Below are 22,557 nucleotides of genomic sequence, written 5' to 3'. Positions count from 1 at the left end.
AATATACATATTTAATGCTGGGAGTGGTGTCTCACAGCTGTAATCCCAGCACTTTGGGAGTTTGAGGCAGACAGATCACCTGAGGCCAGGAGTTCGAGACCAGCCTGCCCAACATGGCAAAACCCTGTCTCTACTAAAACTACAAAAATTAGCTGGGCGTGGTGGCGCATCCCTGTAGTCCCAGTTACTTGGGAGGAGGAGGCAGAGAATCACTTGAACCCAGGAAGTGGAGGTTGCAGTGAGCCGAGATTGTGCCACTGCACTGCAGCCTGGGTGACAGAGCGAGACTTCATCTCCAAAAATAAAATAAAATAATTTGGAGGGTAAGTGGTGAAGAGTGGAGCCTTGGTACAGAAAGGAGGAGGATGATACCTTTGCTGTAAAGTATACGAGGTGTACGGAAATGTCTGCACATTTAAGAACGTCTGGGGCTTTAAGAAGTCTGTTTCAAATATCAGTTGAGGAATATCCTTCCTGACCACTACTATTCAAAAATGTCCAGGTATCAAAAATGAGAAAAGTATGAGAAACTGTGATAGCCAAGAGAAGCCTCCAGAGACATGGGAACTGAAGGTAATATAGTATCCTGAACAGAAAAAACGACACTAGGAAAAAACTAAGGAAATCTGAATAAAGTAATGACTTTAGCTCAGAAGAATCTCCCAATATTAGTTCATTAATTCCAACAAATATTCTATATTAACACAAAATGTTAATAGTGGGTAGAAGTGGGTGCTGGATATATGGGAATTCTTGGTCATATCTCAATTTTTCTGTAAATTGAAAACTTGTAAACAAGAAAGTCTATTTTTTAAAGTCTATTTCTACCAATATTCATATTTTAAAAGAGAAACTGTAAGATGAAAGAAGTGAAACATTTAATACAAATCAGAGGTGTTGAGGAAATTTTCTATGCTGTCTCCCAGACTGCTAGTCCATACTGCAAAGAACTACTTTTTTATATAAAGCTTTTTCCCTCCTAATTATTTGCAATGTGGCGAAAAGGGAACACCAAAAAACATTTCCGGATTTGCCACACACACACACACACACACACACACACACACACACGTTAAAAAAAAATTCTGGTTTGGCTTTCAGTCTCGTCTCCAGGCTAACTGGCGTGCCATCTGGTCGCAGCAGAGCGGTAACCATGGTTCACGTGTCACATCAGCGTGCGGTGTTGGAAAGTTTGCCCCGGCAAGTCCGGACAACTCCGCTTCCGCGCAGGTTGCTTGGGCGGGTGGGGATGGCGGCAGCAGCATCCAGAGGGTGTAGATTGTTTTTCCAAACCCCATCTGCTTTCCTCTCCCCTGGCTGTGTCCGCGGTCCCCGGGCGCGGCGAGCCGCTGGGACGTGCGCGGGTCTTGCATGCATAACAAAAGAGCCTCCTCCTCCTCCCCTTCCTTCTCCCGCCGCCCCGCGCCGCCCCCACCTTGGTTTCCCGCGGCCGCCCAGGCCCGCGTCCCCAGCAGGAATTGGCTCCCCGGCCCGAGGTTTCCAGGTACCGGGAAGGGGGAGGGGGCCGAGGCGGCAACAATTGGGCGGGTGAGGGCAAAAAGCGCGGCTCGGAGCGCCAAGACTCCGAGGGACGGCGAGCCGGGGCCGTGCCGCTGCACGATTGGCCGGGGCCGCCCCGTCGGCCGCCGCTGATTGGTGGATTCTCAAATTCGGTCTCAAGGCGCCAGAGGAGGTGTTTTAGCGGGGACTGGGATCCAGGCTGGAGTCGCGAACCGCGGGTCTGAGCGCTGGCGCTGCCCGGACGCCGCGGGGTCCCAGCCAGCCCAGGGCACTCGGCGCAGGGATCTGCGCCTCTCGCTCTCCCTTCCCGATGCCGCCGCCCGGCTGCTGATTGCCGCACCACCTGCCCTCATCGGCGTGGGGCCGTGAAGGTCCCTGCAGAGGCAGGAAGCCTCCCTTGGAGAGCAGGGGTAAGCGTGCGGCCCCAGCCCTGGTAGGAAGGCGGGAATTGGGATACGGGGACCCCTCCCGCCCCGGCTGCCAGCCTGCCACCCCTCCCTTCCCCCGGCTGTGGGAGGCTCGAGGTGTTTCTGCCTGGGGATCCTGGGGACCCGGTGCGCAGAGGCTGTGCCGGCTGCAGCTCTCCCTCTGGCCGGGCAGTAGAGGGGATTTGCCCTTCCCCACGATTTGGGGCTTTCATTGGAGGAGTTTATTTGGGGGGTCTGCATGGAGGCCTGGGGAGGGACTGCGCTCAGCGCTGAGTGGGCTTGGTCTAGCGATCGGGTTTCCTTCCCCGATTCAAACCCCCTCAAAGCCGAATTCCTCTCAGTTCTTTGCGCCAAAATTAACTGACCTGGGAGACCCTGCACTTTCTGACAGATTTGCCCAACACCCTTCCGACTTGGTAACTTTATTTTGCCATCTAGCTTTTCATAAAGAATTACTATTTTTGTAGACTTTTTTTTCCTTACCAGCTTTTCAGTATTACCAAGCACACTTTAGGTGTTTGAGTTTGTTCGTGTGAGTTTTAGAAAGTTGAGGGTGGCTGTACTCCTGGAAATGCCCAGGATGTGTTTAGAGAATTGAGAATTTCATATTGACAAACAAGTAACAAATAGGTAGATATTTTTGTGGGAGGAAAAATATATGTAGATATTTTTATGGGAGGAAAAAATATCTAATTGTAAAATCATTTTCTAATGTAATTACAGATGGAGGTAAATTGTTTAACACTAAAAGACCTGATCAGCCCCAGGCAGCCCAGACTAGATTTTGCAACTGAAGATGGGGAAAATGCACAAAAGGTAAGCAAGCATAAATACCTTACTTTCTAATACATTAAGGATGGTGATGTAGAATTCAATTAAGTGTTCCAACATGCCATTTGTATTTGTATTTAAACATAATAGTTAATATTGAACATTGTAGAAACATTCTTTTTTAAAAATAGAGCCATCGGGCCAAAGTTAATCCCAGCACTTTGGGAGGCCGAGGCGGGTGGATGGCAAGGTCAGGAGTTCGAGACCATCCTAACCAATGTGGTGAAACCCCGTCTTTACTAAAAAAAAAATACAAAAATTAGCTGCCAGTGGTGGTGGATGCCTGTAGTCTCAGCTACTCAGGAGGCTGAGGCAGAAGACTTGCCTGAGCCCGGGAGGCAGAGGTTGCAGTTAGCCGAGATCCCGCCACTGCACTCCAGCATGGGAGACAGAGCGAGACGCCTTCTCAAAAAAAAAAAAAAAGAAAAGAAAAAATGGAACCATCCAAACCATTATTGCTGCAATTCTACTCTCAGATATAGTGGGAAAAATAGGCAAGGTTACATGTAATGTTGTAACCCATTATATAAGTACGCTGGCTATAGCAATCAAAGTTTGTAATACAGTTGTCAAGGGTCATGTAGCTAATGCTCTGTAGGAATGCTAAGCCTCTGTTCCCAGGAAGATAGACCATTGTAGTTATAAATGCTGGATTATTAAAGTGCTGTGAAATGTTTTCATACCAATAAACTAGCTCCTAGAGGCCGTTGGATTCACCAAAGAGTAGACCCATACCTACCATCAGGGAGATAAAGAGGCTCAACACATCAATATATTCTGAATATGTTACCATACTATTGCTAGTTTTGCACTGAGCCATTCCCTTCCATTTTGCACCCCTTGTGATTTGTAAGACCAAGGTGGTGTTTTCAAGAAACAGTATAAAGTAAACTGGCCATAACAATGTCTAAGCTATCTGAACATTTTTAGGCAGAGGCAAATAGAAATAACAAACCAAATTTTAGAAACTTTGAATATAAATCTGTGAGTAGCAGCTTGGGCATTGAACTCTCTGAGTTCCTGGTCTTATTTTTAGGCTTAGCATCAACAATGAAACTCCTCAGTTGCAAAGCACCTGTCATATGAACCTTTGAAGAATACTTGATTATTGTTAATTTGGGGTAGATGTGAAATTGTATGCTTCCCCCATGTAGGTATACATTGGTCCAGCATTTTGATTTATTTTTATTAAGCAAAGAAATACATAGTCCCCCTTATCCCCAGGAAATGTGTTCTGAGACCTGCAGCAAGTACCTGAAACTGCAGATAACAGTGAACTGGATTGCCATTAGTTGGAACACATTTTTGTTTACTCTGCTTATGTTTCCACCCCCAAATTTAGTGCCTTTTCCATCTTAACTAAGCACTTATGTATCATGGCTATAACTTTTGCAGTTTGGGGGTATGACAGCAAAACTAGCATGAATTTCTTTTTCATTCTTCACAATTTCACAGATAGGAGATTCATTCTTATAGTAGATCTTAGCAACCTTGGAGTATGGTTTTTTCTTTCCTTAAGTCAAGAACGTTCACTTTTTCAGTTAAAAGAAGCACTTTATGACTTCACTTTGGCATATCCAAATGCCAGCATCACTCCTCTTGTGCTTTGGAGCCATTATGAAGTCGAATAAGAGTTACTCAAACATGAGCACTGCGATGCCGTGAAGGTCAGCCAGTAACACAATGGCTGCTAAGTGACTAACGAAGGAGCAGGTAGTATCCACAGAGCAAATATGCTGGACAAAGAGGGGGAGTCACATCCCAAGCAGGACGGAGCAGGATGACATGAGAGTTCATCACACAGAACGGCATACAACTTAAAACTCATGAATTGTTTATTTCTGGAATTTTCCTTTTGATATTTTTAGACCACTGTTGGCCACTGGAAGTGAAACCACAGATAAAGTGAAGAAAAAAAAACTGGACTTTTTTTTTTAATTATCTAAGCCATGAGTGTGGAAATGCCCAGACGAAAGTGTATATTCAGAGTTTGGGCTTAGAGAGTTTTAGAACAAGTCTTTGTTTTCCTTCCTAATTTGGATGGTTCAGCCTTGAAAGAATATGTATCCGTACATTTATATAAAGTCTAAGTCAGTGCTCTGCTTCTCTTCCTTCTGGGTCAATGACTTTATCAAGTGCCTTCGACAAGGACCCTTCTCCTCTAGCATCAGTAAGTGCTGTGTCCAGTCGAGCTTTCACTGTCTAATGTGTGTGGAAGAAAACTCAACTGACTTAAAGAGATTGGACAAGCAGTGAAAACGTTTGGAATACCATGTCTGAGTAGGGATTATGTCCTCTCAAATAGAAGGCAAGAGATGAGAACAGAGTGCTTCCATATAGTTACTAGGAGGGCCTTCTGTCTCTCTTTTTCATGCTGCTGTGAAGTAAAGGAAGGATGCTTTCTAGGGATTATGAAAACATGGAGTTTAAGAGCCAAGGGATCCTGGGTTTGATTTCCTGCTTTGCCATTTATTAGCTATGTGACCGTAAACAGATATGCTGCTGTGAAATAAAGGAAGGATGCTTTCTAGGGATGATGAAAACATGGGGTTTAAAAGCCAAGGGATCCTGGGTTTGATTTCCTGCTCTTTGCCATTTATTAGCTGTGTGACCTCAAACATACTTACAAGGTCTTTCAACAAATATATTTCATCCGGATGCTGGGGATATAGTGATTTAATGAGTTTCCTAATCTCCCTAAGTCCATTTTTTTCTTCCATAAACGGGAATTAATATATAGTACTCCCCACACTGAGTTTTTGTAAAGCACCCATAACCACATAGTCTTCACACTGCTTTGAATCAGACTGATAGCCTAAAGATAAACATGATGTCCGCTTTACTCTCAGTTACCTGAAAGACTTTCAGGGGCCCAAATGTGAAACTATCCTGTTGATTTGTTAAGTGCTATACTAGGAATAGGAACGAAGTACTTGGGCAGAAAGAGGAGGAGGAAATAAATACATGGGGAGTTCAGAGAGCATTAAAAAGCTTCACAGAGGAAGGAAGATTTGGGCTAAGCCTTAGTGGATGAGAAAGCTCAACCTACAAGAAAGCAAAAGTGAACGAGATGGACATTTTAGGCAGAAGAAACAGCATGATGTATGGGCATTCCGAAAATGTTCATGAAATCAAGAGTAGCTGGAAGCTAGTGGTGCTGAGTTGTTCCTTCTTGGAATCCCTCTGGGGAATACCTGGAGTGGTGTCCTGCTGGATCAGCGGTCATTTAAAGCATTTCTTTCTTGGCCATCTGCCCATTGGTTAAAGTCTGTAGGTACTGTCTTATACATGCATTTTCTTACCAGTTATGGAGAAACTTTTCTTTAAAACATGCAGGAGTTTCCAACTTCATTACCCAAAGTTACTATCTGTTTACAATGTGCTGGAGACAACAAAAGTGGAAAATAGTCTGGGGCAAAGAGGTTAGGAGAACTCTGTGAAGGAGCTAGCACTTGAGCTACAGCTAGAAGGAATACTAAGTCTCAGGCAAATAGAGAGGAGGGGAGCTAGTGAAGAAGTAGAAATGAGCATGGTTTATTTGGGGGCAATGCCCAGACTTAATGGGCATGGGTGTTCTTTGAAGGTCATTCATCTCTTTTGGGAGTGGCTGAGAAAGAAGGTGAATTTAGTTTGGAATATGTTTGTACCTGTGTGATTTACAGGTAAATAAGTATATGCAGAAGGCAATAGGTAGCCTGATTTTGGAATTCCTGAAAGGTCGTAGTCAGGTACAAATGGGAACTGTCAGCGTATAGGTTGATTTTAAAGCCCTATACATGGGAGTGGCACATAGTGAGAGATGGGCAGAGGGTTGTGTGTGGACTCCTGTGGTTTGGTTTGTAAGAGTGAAAATAGAAGGAGGCTGAGAAGGCACGGTCAGAAGTATGTGAAGAACCAGGAGAGAAACAGTGGTATCTCACAAGTTAAAGGCTGAGAGTTCTATAGAGCAAAGAATAGTCAACTGTCTCAACTGCTGCAGTGAGGTCAAGTAAGATATTTTGCCTCTGACTTGATCTGGCAACCGAGAGGTGACCTAAGTAAGAGCAGTGGATCAGAACAGACTGGTAGTTTGAGGGAACCCTAGGGGGTACGAGGATGAAACCCTCAAATGTGGATTGCTTCTAGAAGGTGTACTCTAGAAAGGAGAGTTTTTGGTTCATACCTAGAAGGAGATACTTTCTAACATGTAGTCATTGCAATGAGCCTTAAATAGTAGTCAAAATATTAACAGGCAAACCAGTGGCATTAAAGAGGAAGTGGTGGTGTGAGCACCAGCTTAGCTGTGATAAAGTGAAGGGCAGGTTTGAAGAGCAAGGGGACTGTTTGGGCAGAATGTGGGATGTGCATGAGAGGGAACTGAAAAGGAAGTTGGCGAAATATGGCCAAGGGCCAATTACTGTGAATATTGTTTGAGATAACATGATCAAAGCTGTATCTGACACAGGAGCAGGAGTAGAACCGAGACAACCAAGACTTTTCTGTGGCAGCATAAACCAGTTTACCTAGAGTCAGTGTGCTGTTGTTATTAGTAATAATATTGAACATTTGTCACAGATGACAGAGTGCTTTTACCTTCTGAGCTCATCATCACAGCAACTCTATGGTAGGTAAGCCAAGGTATATTACCTCTATTTACATATGAAAACTAGAGGGCCATTTCACAGGATACATTTCTCCAGACACTCTAATGGAGGGAGTGATTTCCAGAGTATTGCAGGTCAGATTTCCTGAAGCAGATCTTACCTGGAGGTTAAGTGTGCAGGAGGTTTATTAGGAAGTGCTCTCGGGATCAATGCCTAGGGAACGGATGGAAAGGCATGGAATTGGACAGAGGGATACGTGGAGCTGCGATACAGTCGCAGTGGAAGTTACCCTCTGGGGAGTTCTAGGGTATTCGTTAGAGGAGTCCAGAGTTGAGGCAAGGAGGCCTTGCTTTTATGTCTGTGCCACTTCTATCAGCCAGTGAGTATAGGAGAGGAAGTGGTGTGACCCTGGACGAGTCAGCCGTCTTCAGCCAAAGCAGTCTGGTTATGGGATGACTGTTGGCATTTCTTCCAGCAGCTGGGGAATGAGTCACATCTGAAGAGATCAGGGTTCATCCCAGCATCCACTCCACAGCTAGGCAACCTTGCGAGAAAACCTTGGAGATAGATACTTTCGTCTAAATTCCTCATTTTATACATGTGGAAGCCTGGCCCCAGACAGAATGAATAGTTTGTCCAGGATCAAAAAGATACAAACAGCTGGGACACAAATCAGGTTTCCATTGCAGTACCCTTTCCACAGCCCTATACGCCATCAGCATAGCAGGACAGACAGATGGAGCAAGATGTGACTAGATTGCAGTTGACTTTCTGTCCACCTGAGTCCTTAGAAAACAATTGGTTTGGCATTTTTTTTCTTTTGATGTAGAGGTGTAATACTATCATAACCTACATGACCTAACTAACTCCCCTCTTACTTTAAGTTTTCCGTAAACTTCAGTGAAAATATATCAAAGTGTATGAAGAAATAATTCATTCTCAATTGCTCCCTCGCTAGGGAAAAAATAAGTCTATAGGAAGCAATGGAGAAGGCGTGTAAATCTCTGTCCACCCAGCGTGCCTGGACCACACCCTCCACCATGAGGATACCTTTTGGAATAACTCATCAAAGCACAGTGTTCTTTGAGCACCTGCAGTGGGCAAGGCATTGTGCCAAAAATTGTGAAGAAAAACACATGTGGAACTTGCTTCTCGACATTTTCAAGGGCACAGTCTTGTTATTGAGACAAGACACATCCAGGAAGTTAAATCGCAATATGATGTGCTGTAGTATATTTAGCTCGAAATGCCAGAGTGAATGGTAATAAAGAATAGGAAAGAGGGAAAAGATAATAGCTGTTTTATCGAGCGCTCGCTATATGCCAGGAACTAATCTAATAACCCTTGAGATTGGTATTTTTATGAACTTCGTTTTCAGTTGAAAGAAATAAAGTACAGTGAGGTACAGGAACTTGCCGCACTCACTCTGCTGATAAGTAGGAAGGGAAGGTTAGCCGGCCCTGCATCCTGCTTATATAACTATTTCCTGTGCTGCCTCTCCCTAGGTGCTAGTGGGGATCAGTGGCCTGCTGGGTACCTTTGGTTGGAGATGTGAAAAAGATGACTTCCTCCCAGTTTGTACCCAAGACACATGCTCATTTTTAGATGCAGAATTTCAGAAAGTTCTGCCTTCAGCTATTTCTTGCATACCAATGATTTTACACTGAATGAGGTCATAGGTGACCTCAGGCAAGTTATTTGACTTCTCTGTGCCTCGGTTTCTTCATCTATACACTGGAAAAATAATAATACCTATGTCACAGGATTGGGTGAGGAGTCAATACATGCAAAATACATGAAACAAAGCATGGCGCATAGTAAACAGTAACTTCCCTTGAGAGTTCACCTGTAGAAGCCTTTTATCAGAATAGCACACTAACAGGAACTTGTTAAAAGAGGTGGGTAGATGCAGCACTCTGGGCTGGGTGCTTACTGTCGTATGAGAAACCGCCACTTCCACTCACTCCTCTCCTTCCTCTTACACTGGGACAGAACGTTGCCATAGCTAGCATGCAGCTTCTGCTGATCCAAGGAGCAAGAGTTGCCTTGTCTACACAAACTCCAGTTTCTCCCAATATTTTACCTCTTCACATGTTGCTTATTTATAGGAAAGCACTTACTGTAAACCACTGCTCAGCCAAAACCCAAGCATGCATTAGCTCTATAGAGTGTACAGGGAAGGAGTGACAGATAACTCATCTACCTTTGTAATTATGTAAGACACTGTTGACTGGAAGGGAATACTACGAAAAGAGCAGAATCTTTCTGTTTTTGAATATTGAATTGTCAAATTCTCATATTGAATTGTCAAATTCTCATATTGAATTTTTGAAACTTTTTTAGGGGAAAGATATATTTTAATTACTTGGTAGTTCCAAAGGCAGATTCTATATACTTAGTCCTTATTAACAATGGGCCCATCATTAATCTTTTCTTAGAATTATTTAAGACAGTCTACCTCAAAGTATGAAGACAGGCGCTATTCCACAAGCTATCACCAGGGTACAGAAAAATTAAGAATGGCACTTGGAAAATCAAACACCGCGTGTTCTCACTCATAGGCGGGTGTTGAACAATGAGAACACATGGACACAGGGAGGGGAGCACTACACACTGGGGTCTGTTCGGGGGAAATAGGGGAGGGACAGTGGGGGGGGGAGTTGGGGAGAGAGAGCATGGGGAGAAGTACTAGATGTGGGTGATGGGGAGGAAGGCAGCAGATCACACTGCCACGTGTGTGCCTATGCAACAATCTTGCATGTTCTTCACATGTACCCCAAAACCTAAAATGCAATAAAATTTAAAAAAAAAAAAAGAAAAACGAAGAATTAAAAAAAAAAAAGAACGGAGCTTGGGAGTTAAACACTTAAAAACTTCAGTAGTCTAGGTGTGGTGGCTCATGCCTGTAATCCCAGCACTTTGAGAGGCTAATATGGGGTGATTACTTGAAGCCAAGAGTTTGAGATGAGCCTTGGTAATATAGTGAGACCCCATCTCTACAAAAAATTTAAAAAGGCCAGGCGTGATGGCTCATGCCTGTAATTCTAGCACCTTGGGAGGCTAAAGCAGAGGGATCACTTGAAGCCAGGATTTCAAGACCAGCCTGGGCAACATGGCGAGACCCTGTCTCTACACAAAATTTTAAAAATTAGCTAGATAAGGCTGAGCGCAGTGGCTCATGCCTGTAATCCCAGCACTTTGGGAAACCAAGGTGGGCAGATCACAAGGTCAAGAGTTTGAGACCTGCCTGGCTAAATGGTGAAACCCCATCTCTACTAAAAATACAAAAATTAGCTGGGTGTGGTGGCATGTGCCTGTAGTTCAGGTGCTCGGGAGGCTGAGGCAGGAGAATCACTTGAACCCAGGAGGTGGAGGTTGCATTGAGTCGAGATCACACCACTGCTTTCCAGCCTGGCAACAGTGTAAGACTCCGTCTCAAAAAAAAAAAAAAAAAAAAATTAGCTGGGTGTGGTGGTGTGCACTGGAATTCCCAGCACTTTGGGAGGCTGAGGTGGGTAGATCACTTGAGCCCAGGAGTTTGAGGCTGCAGTAAGCTGTGATCATGCCACCGTACTCCAGCCTGGGTGACAGAGTGAGACCCTATGTCCAAAAAATAAAGTATTTGGGTGTAGTGGTGCGTGCCTGTGGTCTCAGCTACTTGGGAGGCTAAAGCAAGAGGATTGCATATGCCCAGGAGTTTGAGGCTACAGTGAATCATGATCACACCACCGTATTCGCCTAGACAACAGAGTGAGACCCTATCTATTTAAAAAAAAAAAAAAAAAAAGGAAGAAAAATAAACCTCGGCACAAGTATTGCCACCATACTCCCTAGATTGGCTTAAAATATGGGATTTTGTTGGGTGCTCTTCCATTAACTGGTCCTGCTACTAAGTGCTATATTAGCACTGGCGTGCATTGAACTACAAAAGCATTCTTGCCCTTCACTAGTCAATGCACACGTGTAAGTAGTGTTTTTAAAAAGATGACACCTACAAGCAATATGGACTCAACCCAGATTGGCCCTCATAGTCCCCATCTGTTACAAACATGCAACAGGGACAGATATGTTGTGATTTCTCTTACGGAGATACCATGAAAGATAGGTGTAAAATGTGTAGCAGATTATAATCCACTTCTCATTGCAGCCACTCTTTGATTCCCATGAAGACTTCTAACTTTCTTTAGTCCTATCCTGATACTTTTCAGCCCTAAACATATGGTCCTATTTGTATTTTCAAGTCTTAGTGAATGGTGGGAACAAAGTGTACGCTTAGCTGATACCTGCCTTTTCTCATTCTTGCTAAAAGTCTCTTTTTTAAAATAGGAAAATATATTTGTTGATCGACCAAGGATGGCTCCGAAGACTCCAATAAAAAATGAACCAATTGATTTATCGAAGCAAAAAAAATTTACTCCAGAAAGAAATCCCATTACTCCAGTTAAGCTAGTTGACAGACAGCAAGCGGAACCATGGACACCCACAGCTAACCTGAAGATGCTCATTAGTGCTGCCAGCCCAGATATAAGGGACCGGGAGAAGAAAAAGGGATTATTCCGACGCATTGAAAACAAGGATGATGTATTTACAGATTCTCTACAGGTAAACAGAATGTGCTCCTTGGCAATCTTATGGAACTTAAAAAATTTTACTTGATTATTAAAAAGTCATAGAACTCTCAATTTTTCAGTTCCTATTGAGCCAAAAGCAGTGTCAAACCGAATATCTTTTGATTTTATTACAGAAATCTCATTCTATCTTATTTTTCATAATGAATGCTTTCTTTTCTGTATGATACTCCCTGGACCAGGGCTCATTTAAAAATGATAAATTATTATAAAGTAATGATATTTAATCATTTTTATTTAATGAAGGGATTTGGATTTTTTAAATGCTTCTGTGAATTTTAATTTTGCCCAGATTTTAAGGATAATATTAATGTAAATATTTTTGGTTTAGGAAATTCCATTATTCTTATATATGACCAGTTTGTTAGTTTGGAGCTTTATTGAAGTTAAGACATCTTTAAATTACCTGTTCTGTGGGGAAACAGTGCTGTTGAATAAGCAGCATGTCCATACTTTGTAAAAATAAGAATAATAATAAAAGGTCAGTTATTTTCATTTTCCATCAAGCTTTTTCCCAAGCTTGCTAAGAAAAGTTTTGCAGATTTCAGTATTCTTAGCCATTTTTCTCCTTTTGGTGGATTTTTTTAAGCTATAAAAATTGCCAAAATGAAGAAATTGGGAAGAGAGAAGAGAAAAAAGATGTCTCGAATTACAACTTGAAATTCATCGAACAAAATGACTTTAATCTGTTGTATATATTGCAGTGGGAGATCAGTGGTAGTACTGAGATTCTTTTACATAACTAAATACAAATCATACAGTCTTGAGAGTAGTTCCTACAGGCTTGAAGCCAGAGGGATTTCACAATTCCTTTTTTAAGTCTGGGCTTTCCTTTGGCCTCCTTTCCATTTTGTATTTGATATGAAACCCGCAAGGAGCTGGTTTCTGAGGCCTTGGGTTCAAATTGCTAGCTGGGTGACAGGGGAAAATCTCTGCACCTCAGTTTACACACTTGTAAAATGAGGGTTGTGGTACCTGTCCTGGTTTAAAACTACATAAGATTAAATGTGCCTCTTGTTGTCAAAGGCATATAAATATTAGATTTTTTGTAATTTTTTTGACAAAAATATAGCAAAGTGACAATCAGTCAATGGAAATGATTAGTGACCTCTTTCACAAGGTAACATTGTTGATCTAACTTTGATAGAACTAGTTGTTTAACACACCCCTAAAACAGTTAAAATTTTGGCTTTCTACTCAGGCTTTATAGAGAGATTTTAGCTGATAAGTCACTAGAAGTGTTCACCACCTTTAGAAAGTAAATACCTACAATTTCAATGGATTTAAAACAGACTTTCTTTTGAAATTGAGGGCTTTAATATCTTTCAGCAGTGTTTCACACTTTTTGGTGTACAGGTATTGTACATCTCTTGTCAGATTTATCTCTAGATTTCCAAGTTTTTTGATGCTATTGCAAATTGTATTTTTATTTTAGTTTCAATTTCCAATAGTTTGTTCCTAGTATATGCAAATACAATTTTTTTTTTTTTGTATATTGATCTTGTATCCAGAAAACTTACTATATACTGATGCTTTTAATGTCTGATGTATTCAATCAAAATCAAGTAATTTAAGTAGTTTTTTTTCTTTTAAGTTCAATGGGTACATGTGCAGGCTTGTTACATGAGTAAATTGAATTTAGTGAGTGTTTGGTGTATAGATAATTTGGTCACCCAGGTAATCAGCACAATACCCAACAGGTAGTTTTTCAGCCGTCACCTTCCTCTCACCCCTCTACCCTCAAGTAAGCCTTGGTGTCTGTTGTTCCCTTATTTCTGTCTTTGTGTACTCAATGTTAAAACAGACTTTTAATACCTTTTTTAAACTAGTCCTTATTACTTTTTGATAGACTATTTGATCATCTGAAATACACATATCTTTTGCAGTACCTTTAACACCATGAATCTACCTCTCAGCCCAAAAATGGATAAAATGTAATTAATTTACATCTGTCCCCCCAACAGAGTAATCATTCTTCTGAATTTGTATTTATAGTCAGGGGACTTGCTTTTGTCAATCAACATACATCCTTTAGGTTCATTTGTGTTTTCGCATGTAGCCATAGTTCTTTCATTGCTCTATGATACTCCACTGCATGACTACACCACAATTTATTTCTTACTTCTCCTGTTTACAGCCATTTGGGTTGTTTGCAGTTTAGGGCTAGTACAGACCATGCTATGATATTCGTTCTTATTTATGTCTCCTGGTGTACATATATAAGAGTTTCCCTTGGGCAGTGATTCTCAACGGGTGATCTGGGGACCTCAGAGTCTACAGACAATCTTTCCGAGAGTCGGGGAGGTTAAAACTATTTTCATAATTATGCAAAGACCTTTGCCATTTTTGAACTTTCATTCTCTCCCAAGTGTACACTGGCATCTTCTGCGAAGTACATGATATGGCTATTGCAACAGATTGATTACAAAAGGCAAGCACAAATATCAGTTCTCTTCTATTAATCCAGAAACTAAATAATATATGAAATACCCCTTTCTCACAAAACATTTTAACTGTCTCTGTTTTCATTTCTAACATGGTAACTATCAATAGATAACCCCAATAAACAAAAGCCCTGTGGAGTCCTCAGTAATTTTTAAGAACCTAAAGGGCTCCTGAGAGCAAAGAGATTGAGAACTGCTGTTTTGGGTACATACCTACTGGTAGTACTAGGTCATTAGATATGCAGAGGTTCACAAGATAATGCCAAATTGCTTTCCAAAGTACTGTTTGCCTCCCTCCAGTAATATATAAATATTTAGCCATCCATATCCATTCTGACACTTGAAATTGTCAAATTTAATAATTTCTGCTAAGCTCATGACTATACAATGTGAATCTTTTTGTGATATTCATTTGCTTTTCTTTGATTATTCATGAGAGTAAGCTTCTTTCCACATGTTTACTGGCCACCATGTTTTTTGCTCTTCTGTGAAATGCCTGTTTGTGTTCTTTGCCAGTTTTTATGGGGTTTTTTCTTGTCATTTTGATTTGTAGGAGTTGATTATATATTGATACTAAACCTTTATTAATTATGTGAGTTATGTATCTATTCTTTCAGTTTAATAATTGTCTTTTCCCTTTATGTTATTTCTTGATGGACAAAAGTTCTTAAGTTTAATTTAGTTCATTTTTTTCTTCTAAGAGTAATGTTTTTTGTCTGAAGAAATTCTTCCCTATTCCAAGGTTAGAAAAATATTCTCCTTTATTTTCTTCATTTAAAATTTGCTTTACCCGTTTAAATTCTTGATCCATTTGGAATTGCTTTTTGTGGATGGCGTGAGTCAAGAAGGCAACTTTGATTTTCTATACATACCATCAGTTGTCCCTGCACTATTTATTCAGGAGGTCTTTCTCCTCCCCCTCAGCTGGGCTGGCAGTGCAACTGCTTTCATGTCAAAGTTCCATTTACATGTGTGTCTGTTTCTAGACCCTTCCTGTTCCATTGTCCATCCCTACCCTAATACTCTTACTGTAAGAAGCAGGTAAAACAAAATCTTTCCTCAGAGCGTGTGGGCTACTCTGGACTGTTTGTTCTTCCGTGTATATTTTAGATAGGATTTTAATTGAGATTGCATTTAATCTTGAGACTACGAATTCACCTCTTTATGATACTGAGTTTTCGTCTTTGTGAAGACAGTATACTTCACTAAATTTTAAGTATTCTTTAAAATCTTAAGTTTTCGTATTTTATGCAACTAGATTTTTGCTTGATTTATTCCTAAAATCCTTATCAATCTTGTTGCTTTCATAAATGATACCTTTTCAATTCCTTTGCTGTTACTGTTGTATAGGAATGCAGCTGATTTAAAAAAAAAATGTATTCTCTTGTATTCAACTACCTTGCTAAATTCTTTTATTATTTTTAATGATTTGTCAGAGATTCTTTTGAGTTTTTTTGTGTGAACAGTGATATCTTCTGGAGAAGGAAAGTGGCTGATTCCTTTCCAATCCCTGTGCCTCAGTTTCTTTTTCTTATCCCCACACATTGACTAGGGTCTTCAGTCTGATGCAGAAGGGAAAGTGATAATGGGCATCCTTATTGTTTCCTGACTTTAAGGGACCACTTCCAAGGTTTTACAAATAGACATTTGCCGTTGTATTTTCATGAATACCCTCACTGAAGTTCTCTATTATTCCGAGTTTTTTAAAGGTGTTTTTGAAAATCATGAATGACTGTTAAATGTATCAAATGTTTTTTCTGAATCTATAGAGATAATTATATCACTTTTCTCTTTGAATCTGTTCATTGAAAAGCCTTTTACTTTCTTGGGGCTTGAATGGAGCCCCTTTCAAATGTGGGTGGAGGAGACAGGATGCTACTTTAATGTATTTACAAATAAAGCATAAGGAAGAATATGATCGGACTGCCTTCATTCACTTTCATTAACCTTTGGTGGGTTGTGAAATATAAAACAGTTTGGTGAAGAAGGCAGGCCAATGCATCTGAAACTTCCCTGTCAATAGAAATCACCTAGAATGTTATAAAAAGCCAGATTCTCATATAGCTGATGCCTGAGATTCTACATCTCACAAGCTCTTGGTGATGCTGATTCCACAGGCCCAGCGAGTGCACTAGTAGCTAGGCTGTAGCATCCAGTAAAAGACTTGCATTTTTCATTTGTCAAACTTTTAACTAATAGACTCAGTCTCAAATTATAAAGGAGAAAAAACATCGGTCCAGAGGAGACAATAGATAAAACATTCAAGAAATTAGATTAGGAAACGTATTTTAACCAGAATCTAGGATGGTATGCATTGAGATGTCCCCCCAGTTTGCCAGTACTGGCCATTGCCATTTCTCCATTAGGATGTTAACTGTGACATCTTCCCCCTCCCTTCTATCTGCCTTCTGTAGCTTGATGTTGTTGGGGACAGTGCTGTGGACGAATTTGAAAAGCAAAGGCCAAGCAGAAAACAGAAAAGTTTAGGACTCCTGTGCCAGAAGTTTCTAGCTCGCTATCCAAGTTATCCCTTGTCAACTGAGAAAACTACCATCTCCCTAGATGAAGTTGCTGTCAGTCTTGGTATGTATCATCACATTACCTGGAGGCCTGTCTCCAGTTACTGTGGGAAACTGGTTTCCTTGGGCAGGCCGAAGACTTCAGGTAGTGTGGGCCCTACAATTGGGTGAAGACAGAGGAACAGGCACAGATTCCTTTGTCATCATCAAATTTCTCTCATTATACAAAGAATTTCAGGGAGCCTTTTAGACCTGAGGACCCAACAAGAATGCTGTCTTTTTTAACCTTAAAAAATATTTTATAATGAGTAATATTTTTTATAATAGAGTTACATTACAAATTAGTATCTCATATTTTAAGTTCATCTTACTTCAAACAGATGCAAAAATATTTAGAAATAGCCTGCTTTGTATTTTTAGTTATACTTTCAGCAGTTCAGAACTGGTTTTATTTCAACTTTGTAAAGCATGATTTGAGAGCAAGAGCATTATGTTTAAAGTCTCATACGATGATTAGTACAGCAAGTGGGGTCAAACTAGAAAAAGGTCATTTGGACATAACCCAAACAACTAAACCTTATAACAAAGAGGAATCCACGTGTTCACGTGCATGTGAGATGGGTGTGTGTGCTGAAGCATGTATACACCTGCTTCGGAATAGAGACCCCTAGTGGACATTGCAGTTATTTCCAGAATGAACATAATTGTTGACATTTGTTAAATAAGCAGAAATTACAAGAGCTTGAAGGTGTCAGGGTGTCCCCCTTAAAAATAGGAAGGTTTTACATACACACAAAAAAAGAAGAAGTTCTGAAGAAATCAGCTAAATAAATAAATGATAGATTATAATTTTTAGTTTGTTTCTTAGTTCTGTTTCTTCCATATCCTAGAGAAATGTGCCCAATAGAGGAAGATCAACCTGAATTATTCAAGCTGAAAGCAAAGTAGATTTTGGTTGTTGGAAAATGAGATGAAGAAACAGTGAGTTAAGATGGGAAGATGATGGGCTGGGCTTTGGATCACATATGGCTAGATTTGAAGCCCAGCTCAGCTCTCTAATTTATAGGCTATAAGAGCTCAAGGTGAATTAACCTTTTTTTTTTTTCTTTGTCTATAACTTAGAGACCACAGCACCTACCTTGCAGAGACATAGCAAAGTTAGGGATAATGTCAGTAACATGCCAAAGTCAATGGCAGGCATGATGAGCTCTTATTATTATGAGGAACAGTTTCTGATCAGCTCTTACTAGAATGTCAGTACCCTAGCTGCCCTATCCCCCTCTATAGATAGGAAGAGGAAGTAGAGTGCTATGGTTTGGAGGCTGATTTGGAGTCTAGAAGTGTAATACAGTATTCTAGGATTGGGGGCAATTAATCACGAAAGGGAAAGTGAGCCAACTGAATATCAAAAAATGGGGTCCCTTGCTGGCCCTGGGGTGTATCAGTTGCATTCACATGGCATTTCTAATGGGAACGTGTATGGAATGTTACACTCAACAAGATGTGTTAATATATGAAAACAGACTGGAATAAAGAAGCAGGAAGTTTTGGGCAAGGAACTGCTGACTGCTCCTGCCAGCACCTTCCAGCAGGCATGGTGAAGAGCCAGTTGAGGCTCTTAGGTCCAAGGTCCTAGAAACTAGCCTTACAGTAATGAAGGTAAAATGACAGATCATCTGATAACCTTCTCATTGGGGTTCATGAAGCCTACTTCCTCTATATACCCAACTTCCATTAAGGAGTTTTGCACTGGCGTCACTGCAGAAAACCAAGGATTAGATGTTGCAGGGCTCTGTTACATCCCAGGGAGGACAGAAAAGTGGACTCCTACTTTCATATAGCTCTAGATTGTTGCACACATCCCCATGTTATGGCTGCCTGGAGCAGAACTCCAGGGATTTTTATAAGAGCTTCCCAATGCCTCCTGATCACCCAGACCTGCCAAACAAGCATGCCATTGTTTCCTGTGACATCATAAAATGGGGTCCCTTGCTGGAAGCTGTTTCACTAATGAATATCTTTTGGGATTGAGTCTGAACTCAGTGCTACATCCCAGGTTAGAGGCCACAAGACTATATTTAACTAAGGATGTGCAGAGCATTCAAATTACATTGATTCTGGTGCCATGTAGTTTGACATTGGATATCATGGGTAACAGTTTAGAGAATTGGGAGTGACTTAATAGCACAGCCTAGGAAACTATTTTTCTGGGCTGAGAATTCTTAGTAAGTTCCATCAGCAACTAAGGGAAGCTTAGCAAAAATTAGTAAATCCTTGACCATATAACTAATCCTATGATTGGGATTAATAGAATGACCTCAATATAAAAGAAAAAGAAGATTGAATGCCAGGGAAAAGCATTCTGACTGAGCAAGCCCCCAAAGTAACCTACAGGTCTTGAGACCTGTGAAATGGAACTTTCTAGTTCACTAGCCTGTGGGCAGTTAAACTCAGTTCAGATGAAAGAGGTAAGGGATTTTGCAGGCAGGCAGCTGCCATGTTGGTTTTCACCAAAAGCACCTACTAAATACCCACTATGCTTCCTGAGAATCATCGAGAATCTCCAGGTGGTCAGAAGCTTCTTTTATTTTCCCTTCTTGGGATGTCTAGCCACTAGATGGAGACTTAACAGCTTGTTAGCAAATATAAACTAACAAAACAGCAGGGCATATGGCTGGCCCTGGGGTGTCAGTTGCAGTCACATGACATTTCTAATGGGAAGTTTTATAGAATGTTATGCTCTAAACAAGATGTGTTAATATATGAAAACAGACTGGAATAAGAAACAGGCAGTTCTGGACAAGGGGCTGCTGCCTGCTCCTGCCAGCACCTTCCAACAGGCATCTGGCACCGAAGCCTGAGCTTGTGAGGGTAACAAGCCTTTCAGGGTCATGAGCTGAAATGTTCTGATTGACTGTGAAATGCCTCTTTATGCATGTGATAGAACTTCCTTTCAGCTCCGGAGTTCTCATTGTAATTTGGTATATTTCTCATGTTAAATTTTTGAAGGGCCAACAGCTACATTCAGAGTCTGCCCTGATTATATAACAGCTCCTGGCAAGTGAAATGAAAGAAGCACCTTTGTAGCTGGGCTGGTTTTCTGTAAGATGCCTGGAGGCTTTTGCTATGGGCCCAAGGGCCTGTTGCACAACAGAATGAGTCACAGACATGAGATTTTTAAAATCTGTTTCTGCTGTGACCTCTTATGCTAGCAGGGATTTTAGGTATAACCAATGTCATGACAAAAGTATTTATTTAAAATTAACACCTACTGGAGACTCTATATTTACCCTTACATTTCATCCTCATTATTATATGAGATAAATACAAAGGCACAAAAAGGTTAAGTAACTTCCCAAGATCACCCAGCTAGTAAGGCATAAATCAGGGATTCAAATTTAGGCAGTCTGACCCCAGAGCCCCACACCCTCAACCACTATAATAAGTATTTTTGCTAGGTTTGATGGACAGCTTATAATCCTAGCTGCCTTGGGAGTGTTGGGAAAGCGAGCTGCTGAGCCTCATGGTCAGCTTGTACTGGAGTCTCTGTGCTTCACTTTTGGGCTGTGTGCTGGGTTATGATGAATGCGAACACAGAGAATTGTCTAGCCATGATGAACAAAAGGAGACTCCCATGTTGTTCCAACCCCGGCTCTGGCTTCCTTCAGTAATAAGAGAAGGGCATTCAAGCCCTTGACACCTGCATTTCCAATTCGAAATAGAAAATGTAATATTTGCACCTGTTTTTCTTACTGGTCCATTGAGAGCATTATCAAGGTAATTTTTTTATATCATTCAAACTCCATGAAAGGGTAGATAGTATTGCCCAATAGTGAAGTGTCAGTTTTTAGGCACAGTTGATTTTATAGTCTGCATAATTAGGAGTACAAGTCATAGTCAACCATCCATTCATCAAGTGTCCATTAGGCACACTGTTATGTGTGTTGCTCAGTTCACCCATTTCAGCATGCTGAAATGTTTGTGTGGTTTGCCTTACAGTTCTAAAGAGCAGTTGCTATACTATTTATGTCAGACAGATGGAACTATCACCATTTCTAGATAGATGTTTTATCTTAGATATTTTTGAGGGTTGTATCTCAAGAAGTAAAAAGAAAAATAATTTCTGTTGTTTGCATCCTTGCAGGTTGAATCTCTTGACCATCCACACAGTGGGCATTATATTGGGGATCAGACAAAATAGTTCACAGACACAGTCCAGGCCCTCAAGGAACTTGTCTTCAAAAATGTTTGTCTGCATGATGTCTGTTTTTCAAACAGGTGTGGAAAGGAGACGCATCTACGACATTGTAAATGTGCTGGAGTCGCTGCATCTGGTCAGCCGGGTGGCTAAGAATCAGTATGGCTGGCATGGACGGCACAGCCTGCCAAAAACCCTGAGGAACCTCCAGAGACTAGGAGAAGAGCAGAAATATGAAGAGCAGATGGCCTATCTCCAACAGAAAGAGCTGGACCTGATGGATTATAAATTTGGAGAACGTAAAAAAGATGGCGATCCAGATTTGCAGGAACAACAGTTACTGGATTTCTCTGAGCCTGACTATCCCTCCTGTGAGTCCATTGTAACTTCATGAGTAATGGGAGAGAAAGAGCGAGTGGTGGTCTCTGCAAAGATTCACTGCTCAGATGGGAAGTGCCAGGTTGACAACCCTGGAGGGTGATGTCCTCTTATTATCTTCACTGAAGAAAAAGAGGCAGATGGCTCCCCAACTGGACTGCCTGCTCGACCTCATTTAAATAAACCTGGCTCATGGCAGGTCACTCGTGTTTGGCCTGTTGGGAGAATAGATCACTAGCAGTACTCCCATTTATAGACAGGCAGCCCCATGCTGGTTCTTTTTGTATAACTGTAAGATTTACTTTGAAAAAGTTATCTTTTTAAAGAATTTTATCAAATTATATACTAGGGTAGACTACTTAGGAAAGAACTCTGTTCAAAGAAAATGTTGATAAGAAAGACAACCTCTGCTTCCATTTGGAGCAGAATTTTTATTTACATCAGCATGGTTCTTCCTTCCCAATTCATATTTATCCTCTTCTTGTTTTAGCCAGTGATCTTCATCTCTGTTGCTAAGATGACAAAGTACAAGTGCAAATATAAGAAATAGAAATGGAAAGAAAGGTGGACCTGGTTTTCATTAGATTCACTGCCTCATGCCTTTTAGTTCCACCCCATGAGCCAGTACTTATCTTAATAACCAGAGAAGACAGCCATCTGTCAGGGATGGTTTGCCTGCCATCCACAGGAGCACACATCTAATCTGTCTCCTGTTTATATATAGCTCATTTATTCACATATTTCTGAAAAGAAATGGAAGAGGCGGGCATCTACTATGTTTAGGGTATAGTGTAGACATTGCGGAGAATAAAAATGGAGTTCTTGCCTTTGAAAGGAGAGTTGATGTTCCGAAAACAATTCTATATTCCTACCCTATCCTTTTATCCTTCTACATTAATCTTTCCAAGAAGTTGCTTCAGGAAAACTACCGCATGGATTCTATTATAGGAAGTATAAGTATAAAACATTGAGTGGTTTAAAATATGCATCTCAGAGTTTATGCCTACTGTAGAGTGATTTTATGAGC

The 22,557-nt window shown here is 41.0% G+C and overlaps 1 protein-coding gene across 2 annotated transcripts in view; it reads left to right on the top strand.

The window, feature by feature from the left end:
- The first annotated feature begins 1,693 nt into the window (after positions 1–1,693).
- The window catches only part of E2F7 (E2F transcription factor 7), a 45,968-nt gene continuing 25,104 nt past the window's right edge, over positions 1,694–22,557 (top strand). For both annotated transcript variants that reach the window (XM_032296312.1, XM_032296303.1), the window contains exons 1-5: positions 1,694–1,931; positions 2,673–2,765; positions 11,690–11,965; positions 16,850–17,018; positions 21,233–21,523. In XM_032296312.1, coding sequence (XP_032152203.1) covers positions 2,673–2,765; positions 11,690–11,965; positions 16,850–17,018; positions 21,233–21,523 — 829 coding nt within the window. In that variant the 5' untranslated portion in view covers positions 1,694–1,931. The remainder of the gene's footprint in view (positions 1,932–2,672; positions 2,766–11,689; positions 11,966–16,849; positions 17,019–21,232; positions 21,524–22,557) is intronic.

Source organism: Sapajus apella, unplaced genomic scaffold (genome assembly GCF_009761245.1).
Source record: "Sapajus apella isolate SASKATOON/1434 unplaced genomic scaffold, GSC_monkey_1.0 scaffold2, whole genome shotgun sequence".
Lineage (NCBI taxonomy): Eukaryota > Metazoa > Chordata > Mammalia > Primates > Cebidae > Sapajus > Sapajus apella.
The sequence above is the reverse complement of the archived record's forward strand: the minus strand, read 5'-3'. Positions and strand labels throughout refer to the sequence as shown.